The 10,883-nt window shown below is 46.6% G+C and overlaps 1 protein-coding gene across 1 annotated transcript; it reads left to right on the forward strand.

Moving 5' to 3' along the window:
* The first annotated feature begins 6,264 nt into the window (after window positions 1-6,264).
* On the forward strand, window positions 6,265-9,359 carry LOC119430987 (uncharacterized). The gene is made up of 3 exons (XM_037698487.1): window positions 6,265-6,387; window positions 7,281-7,638; window positions 8,317-9,359. The coding sequence occupies exons 1-3, from the start codon at window positions 6,265-6,267 to the stop codon at window positions 9,357-9,359; spliced, it is 1,524 nt and encodes a 507-aa protein (XP_037554415.1).
* Window positions 9,360-10,883: the final 1,524 nt, after the last annotated feature.

Consider the following 10,883-nt stretch of genomic DNA (forward strand, 5'->3'; position numbering starts at 1 on the left):
CTTGATGAATGCCTTCACCTCCTCCCCTCCCCAACCACCCCACTGCACAGATTACGGCTGCTCATACAGGCGAATGATACCGAATTCGTCTGATCATTCATAAAAATAATTATTTCTGGCAGTCGGCCGTTGGTTCATTTCATCAGTACTGGACTTGAAACTCAAGGGAAGCAAATAAAACTGACAGTAGCGAAATTACTAATTCGTGCTAGTTATATTCAACAAACTTTATATGAAATTCACAGAATTCCCCGTTTCAATATGCACCCGTTTAAAATAATAAAATGCAGGTGCCCGCGAGAACATGGTTTACTTTCTGGTTTGAGGCCAGAGACCACCAACCCCTCATGCCTCTGCAGTAGTCCAGCACTGCATGAAGTATCTAATCGCTTTTCACGTGCGTCTAAGCCTTTTTGTATTGACTCTTTCATGAAAATTTGCTGTACAAAATCAACAGCCAATCATCGACACATTAGGACATTGTCAAGGTCATTTTCAAAACGCTAAAACAACTTGTCAGTGAGGCGTAGTTTTACGGTTTAGCGTTGCGAATAGAACGTATTGCTCTTGGGGCAATATAAACGAATATACTCTTCCGTATCCGCTTGACCGTCAGCGACTACATGTCATTAAACACCAAGAAGGAAACGGCCCCCTTACTTTGGTTCATTACCTGAGGCACTGACAAACCCTTCCCATGAAGATTTTCGCTCAGTGAAAGGTTCGTTTCAAACTTTAAAAAGAAATGGTGAGGTTTTCAAATTCAGGAACCTGCAGCTACTTCAGTCACAGCTATATACCAGGTAAACAGCGTCGAATCGAGGTTATGAGACAGCACCAGGAGTGCTACTCTCTGTAACACCGGAATGTCACCTGGGCCAGTATTTAGATTCAGAGCCACAAGTGTATAGGCTGGAGTGCGCGTGTGAGGAAGTTGTATTGAGTCCAAGTGGGTGAGTCTGAGTGATTCGAAGTGAGTCCATGTAGGCGTGGGTCTGAGTGACTCGATACAAGCCAGAGTGGGCGCTAGTTAAAGTTTGTGTTAGGGTCAGTAAAATGAAGCTTCTGTCACTCTGAGCGAATACAAATAAATTTGAATTACTTGTGATTCCAGTTGTTTTTGAACCGACAAGCCTTTATGTGGGGATGAGTTCACATGTGTTCGAGTGAATATGACTGTGTGTATCCACCAGCGGGGTGCATTGCAATTCAGAAAACCATAGGGAGGACATATGAATAAAGCGATTCTCTCCTGTAAATCAAATTTTATAAATTATGGTGTCCTGTTATATATTAAATTAGGCAGTTCGGTGTGCAAAGCATTGCACACACTACTTGACGAAGAATATTTAAAGCAGCAGTTGATTTTTAGTGCCTAAGAGCTGGCGATATATCCCGCCCCTCCCCTCTTCTAAATGCTCGCACGCACGCACGTAGATATATACACATTGTACGTCGCAGCAGACCTACGCAACCTCTTTATTGTGCACTGTTACATATATATTAGGGGCCGAATTCATAAAGATTTTCCTTCGTAAGAGCTGTTCATCAATGGCCGGCAACATTCGCTAATATGTACCACACAACGAATGGCAGACATCTACTATTTCGCACAGTTCTAGCGCAAGAAGTTTTTGCGAATGGGTGCACTGACCTTGAATTAAAAAAATATGTACCGTTAGCAGGTGATTCTGATTTCCGGTAAGTTATGAACTTGCTAACCTGAATCAAGTGAGTTAAAGTTAGTCCGTCATTCTATGATACCGAGATAGCTTGCTTACCTCAGTAACAGCTAGTTCAGAGGTGCGCAGTTAAATATGTATTGTTCTGTAAAAAAAATATATTTTTGCTCGTTTTTAAGACCTGTGTCTTTCTGAGCTGGCTCATAGTGTTTACATCACGACCAATCCGTGCTTTCGATGTCTGGTCAAAGAATGAGTACAGGCGGAAACATAGTTCAAGCATGGATGAAATGACCGCAAGGGCGGCGGGCTGCAGTTTAGTCCTAAGTGCATGCGAAATACTGCGTGTTGAACATACGATGTCAGTTAAGCAGCGTTAACCTTCATTAAAACATTTGTCTCTTGATTAAAGTTTTTTTCACACCTGTATACTCGAAAAATTGTTTTGTTGACTTTATAATTGTATGATGAAAAATTGACATTATTAGATATAAACATGACATTTTTCATAGACGTACAATTTTTCAAATTTTTCAGAAGAAGCAGCCATCGTTGAGCTAAATAACAATAATATAGCCTAACTAATGATAATCTTTTTTGGCCCCAGTAACGCTATTGTAAGGAATAAAACGACAAAATAAAACTAAGCTATTGTTTAAAATTTAAAAGCGTGTGGTGACAATTCCCTGGTGTATTTGAAGGTGAAATATTTGGCATATTGGACTCATAATTTCAAGGCGCTATGAAAAAGCTATATAAATAGTTAAAAACAACATTTAAACCCTATTTAATGAGCAAGTGGGCTATCACAGTGATGATCCCTTTGATTACAGCACACATCGGAGTGAGCTTATTCTTGAAGTAAAACTTGATTGCTACCTTACGACCTTTGTAGCACTGCCGAAGCGCTCTGAAGCGACCAGTAAAATAGACGTTATTATTCGACATCTCTTTGATGCCTACAAGAAGCCGATGATTACATCATTCATACGACCGTACTCGGCGAATTTTGTCATCATCTCACGACGCTTTGTTCGACCACCACTGAACAATAAAACGCTGCAAAAATTAGAAAGAGGGAGATGTGATCATGTAAGCTCGAACCTGAACTTGGGGAGATTTTGGAAAAACGTGCACTAGCAGCGGGTTACACATAGCGCTTCATAAGGAAATTCGTGAGGAGAAAGAAGAAAGAAAACACCATGAAAAAGAAGAAGAGTCGATATTCTCACCGCGCTTGTGTGCTCGCTCTCATTGAGTTCATTGTTAGGCGCCTTTGACTCAGGACATGACTCCGCAGAACAAAGAGAGTGATTTGGAAGTGAAAAGGCCAGTTATAGTGAAAGCGTTGAGATCAAGCAGCCACAGGCACTGAAATTTGGCGGAGTACGAAGAGCGAGGAGCTTAGCCGAGGAAGTCGTGGAGCATCACCCGAAGCGCGCCACAAAGGAAGCGCACGGCCGTGTTTTGCCTGCGCGGTACGCCGGCGCACGCGGCGGTCCGTCCGCTCGTTGCTATCTTGAAGGATGCCCTCGCCGCCGGCGTGCACCTCCCCTGGCCGCAAGAGACGCCCATGGCTATTCCGCTCGCCCGTTTCCCTTTCGATCGAGCTGCTGCTTGACACTTGTTGTGAGTGTGACCCCTCGGAGGACTTCACCTTTTAGCCAGGCCCCTCGCGCCTCCTGGGCACAAGGCAGCGGACGACAGCGCTTCTGGAGCGTGCCACTTTCTCTTCGTTTTCTCTTTCTTCCTTCCTGCCGCTTTCCTTTCCTTCCGACCAGTCCCGCTGTCTTTTATTATTATATTGAAAGCGGGGAAAGCAGAAATGAAGCGCAGGTGTGAGAGTTCCGCTGGGTACGGGGGCCCCGCTAAGGTGCACTGTTTGTCCCTCCTCCGGGCCACTCGTATAAAAGTACGGGACCCCCCTAGACCAGGACAACGTTCAGTCGAGAAAGCCGTGTACGACGAACGCGAAGAAGCTCGCTCCTGCGCGCACAGCTCACGGATCTCGAGCAGCCATGAAGTCGCTGGTAAGTGGCTGCGCACGTGAACGGACTCGTACAAGTGTGGCGTGGGGCACTCGGGCTGTAGGGCTGGGGGATGGCAGAGCCCATGGGCGTCCTGGTCCTGCGCTTGCAGAGGCGGCTCGTGTAAACTCCTATCACAGAAAACGATCGTTAAGGAACACCAGGACCAACCCCATAATTTATCTGCTGGCAGCTCTTGCCCGGGCCTCAGAGCGTCTGCTTTCCTTTATTGTTTTTCAACAGGTGATTCCCTCCTTCTCTCCCGTGAACAGTGCTTGGCCACTGTGTAGAATCAGCCGCCTAGCGCTTTCCTTCAAGCATTTAAAAGGACATGGCCGGGTAGTTGAAACAAGGAAGCATTAAATTTTATGACCGAGAAGTGTCTTTGATTAGTTGCAGAAACACTGATTGCACAGGACCTAAGTGTGATCTAGGTGTGACAGAGCTTTCGTGTCAGTAAGAAAGTAATTGCCCGTGTGAAGTTTTTTGGTGCGTCTAGCTTCTCTTAGGTAGACGCACAAGTCCATATGGATCGTCACATAAGGATTTCGTCTATTGAATTATTTCTTAGCGTTCAGCACAACTTACCATCCTAAAGTAATTTAGTCACTGCTACTTACAATGAAACCGGAGATTGTTCATAGTGCGATGCAATATCTGACCCATTGCGGCGCGCTGCGGACAATGGTTTCACAAAAGCTATGCTGTCTTCGGCATGTACGTATATGAGGGATGACAACTGACTTAGAACGCTACATTTAGTGAATTGAATTCTGGGGCTTTTACGTGCCATAACCATGAATCGATTATGAGGCACGCCGTAGTTGGGGACTCCATATTAATTTTGACCACCAAGGTGTCTTTAACGTGCCGCCAATGCACGAGACACAGGCGTTTTAACAGCCGCGCTGTTGAAGCCGAGCGTTAGTCCGTAACGTGCGAACAGAAAATGTGGGCCGATGCTGGCGGTAGTGCAGAAAGGGTCCAAGCGTAATGGCACATACCCTTTTGAACTAGCGAATCTCAGCCTGGCTAAGTCAAGGTGCGCATGGTTGGGACTACTTTAGCTTAGTCAGGAATCGATAGCAAATCGATGGCCAATCAATAGCTAGGCGATAATTGATCAATTATCAATGAATTCCGGAAAATGCTGGGGATGACTTCGTAGTGCTTAGCCTAGCCCAAATACGTGGCCAATACCTTGCGATAGTCAATCGATAGCCAATCAATAGCTAATCACTAATCGATCAATAATCAATAAATTCCGAAAAATACAGGGGATGGCTTGGTAATGCTTAGCCTAGCCCAAAAGCTAGGACTAGCTAGGTGCACATCAGCTCCGCTGTAGCATTGCGCCTCCATCGCAAGCTACACTAATTTTTTTTCGCATTTCGCCCCGTTCGAAATGCGGCTGCCGCGGCCGAGATTTGATCCCTCGACCTCGTGCTTAGCAGCGCAACACCATAGTCGCTAAGCCACCTCGGCGGGTTGTACGTTAATGTAGACCATATACCGTGTGTTTCAGCGAACACTTTCAAAAAGTTTGAAAAGGTTGACTGTGGCAGATAGCACAATTATAGTTCATGACCTGGTCTACTCGAAGAGGCGGACATTACTTGCACGGAAAATTGAAATGCATAATTGACTATTTAACAAAAATTCACTGATTAAGCTTTTATCTAATTACCTCACGGCCCATATCGCAATTCACAAATGTTAGCCGTGGAGTTCGGAAGGCGGATCCGCTTGATACCAACTCTAACGATGACACCACTTTCGTGATATTCATTCCCGAACAACGCGGAGAAATGCATTGGCGTTCCAGTTATTTTTGTGATTTAATGCACAAAACGAGGTTTTCTTAAGAAAGTAACTGGGAGGCCAATGCATGTACATGTATGTGTACAAGCAGATCACATTCATTCACAAAATGTGGTAGTAACTATAGGGAATGCAACACAGAAGAAAAAAAACTGACCTTAAAAAAATGACCTGAAACTGACCTGAAAAAACTGACCTGAAAAAAAAAAAAACTGACGCAGTGGAGGTCACAAACTCCTAAGAGGCGGCTCAAATTAAAAGCAGCGCCATGACAGCTTCATGACGCCAAAACTTATAGATTGTCTGCTTAGCAAGATCCGTTTTACCGCTATACGCTGCTAAGTTAAGGCAGTACCATATGAATTATAATTCTATATTCTAATGTATATTTTCATGCACACATATACCATATGACATTATATAAAAAAAGCCGGAGCCCATTTTGGACAACTTTAGCAAGCACCGAAAGTTTATAGGAACGTGTAGTTCGAAAAGCACGGATGAGATTTTTATATATCGGCGAGAATCTATAACTAAACCATCTGACGAATAAATCCACGAACTACTGAACTGCTTACTGATCGTGTCGAGAGGTAGCGATCATCAAGGCACAGCAAACAATGAAAGTACCCTACGAGTATGGAATGCGTCATTTCTGTGGGCCGTGTTCCGTGAAGAAAGGAATAGACAGGGGGAGGAGTGATCAGGCGGAGTTGTCGGGGCTATCCTCCGTAATGATGTACGACCCGCTCGGTGGCTCGAGCGACAGGATCCTGAAAGATCGTCAAACAGCCATCAATGAGACACCATCAAGGAGAAGATACGTCGCACGCGATGTCAGAGTTCAACTTATCCAGGTCAGAATTGTACCCTGCTGTTTCGGCAACAATAGCCTAGATGTTATGTGTGCTGCAGGTTCTGCCGTTTAGTGCAGTAAAGCAAGTCATTTAAAGTGGAATATGATTCTAGAAGAATAAGCAAGTGTTTCTGGCATTATGAATCAATAGAAGAATCTGTAAGAGCCTAAAGTGATGTTTCCACTTTGACTCAAGAACCCTGATCTAGCATTGCATTTATAAACTCGATATAGTTACGACCTCTAGGAGCTCCAGGCGGAACATTTGACGGCTGGGTTTCCCGAGAGCTTGCCTTAACCGGAACTATCACCCAACCGACATGAGTCGTTGCGCTATACTGTTTCGCACTGCTTTCTGATTCCGCTAAGAAACAAAAGAGGCAAGATGGCGCGTTCGAAGTTGACTTTTAATTGGAGATTTCCTTTACACAAATCTTTCAAAATCAATATAATTAGCAACTGTGGTCCATACGCCATACCTAGCGAGATGGTATAGAGGCCGTTACTAAGAATCACGTGGATTCTGGGGCGCCAGTGAGGGAAAACCCAAATGTGGCATTTATTTCGAATAAGTCTGCTTTCATAATTATGCGGAGATGAGCATGATACCATACAAAGAAAACGTGAAGGTGCTGACCAGTTTCATTGAGATAGGAATAAATAACATTTGACACAACAACGCAGAAAGCGATTAAACATTTCAAGCACTGGTGCTTGTACTAACTTCCTACTGCACTTAATAGCGAAGCTTATAATATTGATTACCAAGATTCCCTCAGGTACGCGTTTACCTGTATGCTAAGATAGCATGACTATATCCTCCTGTTTCGAGGCTCACGGTTCCATGCGCGATCTTTTTTTTTTTCTTTCTTCTTTCTTTCTCCATACCGGCAGATATTGATAGCATCCCTGATCGGCCTCACACTAGCCGGTAGCCTTGGAGGCTACGGTGGCCCCAGCGGTGGTGATGCCGCCGGTGACTCCGGTGGAGGAGGCTCGGGGTGGCAGCCAGAAGCCGGTGGGGGAGGAAAGGGAGGTTCGTCCGGTGGCGGGTGGCAACCGCAGGGCGGTGACTCTGGATCTGTTGGCGGCGGCTGGCCAGCCTCGGGTGGAGGTGGTGGCACCGGCGGTGCCGGAGGCGCTGGATGGCAACCGCAGGGCGGCGGAGGTGGCGGCGGTGGCTGGCAACCACAAGGTGGAGCAGGAGCCGGTGGCTGGCAGGGGGGTGGCCTTGGTGCCGCCAGCGGCAATAGTAAGTCCCCACTTGAAATTCACGCACAAGTTCAGAGGTAGCCATTACATTTCATGGTTGTGAAATGATGCTGTAACAATCCACCCATGTACGCAATACTTTACCTAAATTTGTGCGCAAAAACAACGACAGAATTAGGTTAGCGCGAGTATAAAAACAAGGATGCCTAGAGTTTGTGTACTTGCTCCAGTCTGTTCCTTTCGTTCTTTTTGCACGCAAATTTTATTATGTCAAATCAACTAGCCCACTTCCATATATTCCGTAGGAGTAATTTGAAACAAGGGTATGAGCTAGAACAGTGGAACCTTTAGCACCCGAGGTATAAAGTGCTCAGTGGCGTGACTTTTGCACAAGCAAGTTCCCACCAAAAAGTGACTTCGTATATTATGTATTTGTGTATTGAACGGAGGATAAATGGATCGCTATCAATGTTTTATTTCGTTTACATTGGGAGTGAGAGAGAGAAAGATAAACAGGGTCGGAAAGGAAGGCAGATTAACCTGAAAAGATTCCAGTTAGCTACCCTGTAGTGGGGGAATGGTTAGGGGAAATGAAAGGCGGAAAGAATAGCGGAGAGAAAAAGCAAAGTCCATCAGAAGCTGCACGTCGTGATATGAAGCAACAGTAACGTGGCCGAAGCGTGAGAACATTTTGCAACCAGTAAACTTTTTTACCCAGGTGGCCATGGCAGCAGCGGTGGCGATGGCGTAAAGCACATTTATATAATCCGCACTGTCACAACAACCGGCGCTGCTGGACACGGAGGTGGCGGAAAATCCGGTCAAGGAGGTGGCCATGGAGGATGGCAAGCTGGTGGTGGTTCTGGCGGCTCCGGCGGCTCTGGTTGGCAAGCCGGTGGCGGCTCTGGCGGCTCTGGCGGCTCTGGCTGGCAAGCCGGTGGTGGCACTGGCGGCTCTGGTTGGCAGACGGGTGGAGGCTCGGGGTGGCAGACAGGTGGCGGCGTAGGAGGCTCGGGCTGGCAAGCTGGTGGTGGATCCAGCGGGTGGTCCAGCGGCGGTAGTGGTGGCGGCTCTAGCGGATGGCCCAGTGGGGGAGGCAACAGCGGCGGCTCAGGAGGATGGCCTAGCGGCGCAAGTGGTGGGTGGCAAGCCGGGGGTGGAGGCGGACACGGTGGCAAGGCTGGTGGTGGAGCAGCGGGTGGCGTCACGAAGCACGTGTACATCATCAAGACTCTGAGCAGTGCTTCGAGTGGCGGTCACGGCGGTGGACATGGTGGTGCCAGTGGTCACGGTGGTGGTGCTTCCGGTGGTCACGGAGGAGCACATAGCGGCCACGGAGGAAGCACCAGTGCTCACGGAGGGGGCCATGGCAGTAGTGGTCACCGCGGAGCTTCTGGCGGTGGCGCTCCCGAAAGCATAATTGTCATCCGCACCGACGGAGCCTCCGCCGCCGGGGGCCATGGTAGCCACGCTGGCGGCCATGGAGCAGTGAGCAGCTTCGGAGGTGCAGCTGCGGTCAGCCACGGTACGGTTGCCAGCGCTGCTGCTGGTGCGGTATGGCGAGCAACTGTCGGAGGAGGAGGCGCAGGATGGCCCACTTCTGTCAGTGACAGTAGCGGTGCTGGCTGGCAGGCGGGCGGCGGCGGCGGCGGCGGTGGTGGCAATGCTGGCGGATGGCAGGCTTCTGGTGGTGACCTTGGAGGTCGCTGGCAACCCGCAGGCGGGACGGCTGCCGGCGGAGGCGGCGGTGGCTGGTGGTAGACACCTGAAAACGCTGCATTGAATGCGAGACCTCACCGTAAGAGTCCAACTACATAACTGAACTCTCGAGATGGCGGGATATCATAGCGACGTATAGAAAGCATACCTTGTACTATTCTGTGCGAGACAATACTAATTAGCCATTCATGCAATTGAGGGGGTGGGTAAGCTGACTGTACGACTATATATGCAGCTACAGTCATTGTTAGGAGAGAAAAAAATGAAGAATTACTTCAGAGTAGGCGTTCATCTGTCAGTTTCACTAATAACGTGTCGTACGCCAACAAAATGGGCTATCTTCGTATTGTCTTATGGCACCATTTATCTTATAATAATAATAATAATAATAATAATAATAATAATAATAATAATAATAATAATAATAATAATAATAATAATAACAATGTTATGTGGAAGCAAAGGAATGTATTTTCATAAGGCATCTTTAATTGGCTAGTGCGACGACACAGTATTGCCCGCGTGTTAAATACAGCCTCGAAAGGGGAGTTTTTGCTCATTGATGTCCAGGTAGGTGCTAGACTGGAGTTTCAGCTTCAGTTTATTATCCAGATTTTTTATTATAATTTATTACTGGAGTCATTTTACCATCCCCCCCCCCCCCCAAAAAAAAAAAAAAAAACAGAGAGCCTATGTGAACGTGGTAGTGGAGGGCTTCAGGTTATTTTTGAGCGTCTGGGAATTTTTAACAAGAATGCAATGTTCAACCCACGAAAATGTTTGCATTGAGCCCTCATGATAACGCGGCCGCCATGTTATCGAGTGCTGTGGCTAGCAATAGAGACATGAAAATGAATACGCAGAAAATGTCTTATACGGTGGGCGCAATCTCCCGTAGTCGCTCTTGTCAGAGTAGAATTTTTGACTGAGCCCACTTCTCGCGTTGGGCCTTACCAGTGTATCAAAGTAACCTAGGCCGAATTCGCAAAGCTTTTCGTTTGGAAGTTATCTTTGCCATTGGTCACCCGGCTTCGCTAATGACATGTGTCAAGCATCAGTATCGGCTGAAAATTTCTCTTACAAACAAGTCTAACGTAAGATGTTTTTGTTAACACGGGCCCTCATAAACATGAGGCAAAAAAAGAAAAAAATAACGACCTTCATGTCAGAAAGCTTAGCAAGAAGAAAAGGCCTTTTTAAGAGCCATCAGCAATCCTGTGCGAGAAGGAGCAGGTGGCATCGAACATGATGCCAAACTCTCCAACACATGAAATATCATCTCTGCAAAAGCAGGAGCCAGCAGCTCTACTGATGATGCCAAAAAACAGTTGAGAGAAAAAAAATTTATGAATTTTTTTTAAATTGGACACAGAGGAAATGGACAAGAAACGAGCATATTAACCTATATTATATTGCTGCCCACATACGAAACTCACTGCAGAGAAGGCATGCCAGCGCAACCATATATGTAGCAGTGTATATAAATGTCTTGGCTCGTGATAGATATATAATGTGCACATACATACCCGTAGGTGCAGTATTCGCGTCTCATTGAAGAAAGGCGTA

Source organism: Dermacentor silvarum, chromosome 1 (assembly GCF_013339745.2).
Source record: "Dermacentor silvarum isolate Dsil-2018 chromosome 1, BIME_Dsil_1.4, whole genome shotgun sequence".
Taxonomy (NCBI): domain Eukaryota; kingdom Metazoa; phylum Arthropoda; class Arachnida; order Ixodida; family Ixodidae; genus Dermacentor; species Dermacentor silvarum.

Bases quoted from the DNA above. Each gene is read 5' to 3' on its own strand.
- LOC119430987 (XM_037698487.1), top strand. From the start codon at position 6,265: ATGATGTACGACCCGCTCGGTGGCTCGAGCGACAGGATCCTGAAAGAT. The intron at 6,388-7,280 runs GTCAGAATTGTA...CCATACCGGCAG, and splicing joins TCAGAGTTCAACTTATCCAG to ATATTGATAGCATCCCTGAT. The intron at 7,639-8,316 runs GTAAGTCCCCAC...TTTTTTACCCAG, and splicing joins TGGTGCCGCCAGCGGCAATA to GTGGCCATGGCAGCAGCGGT.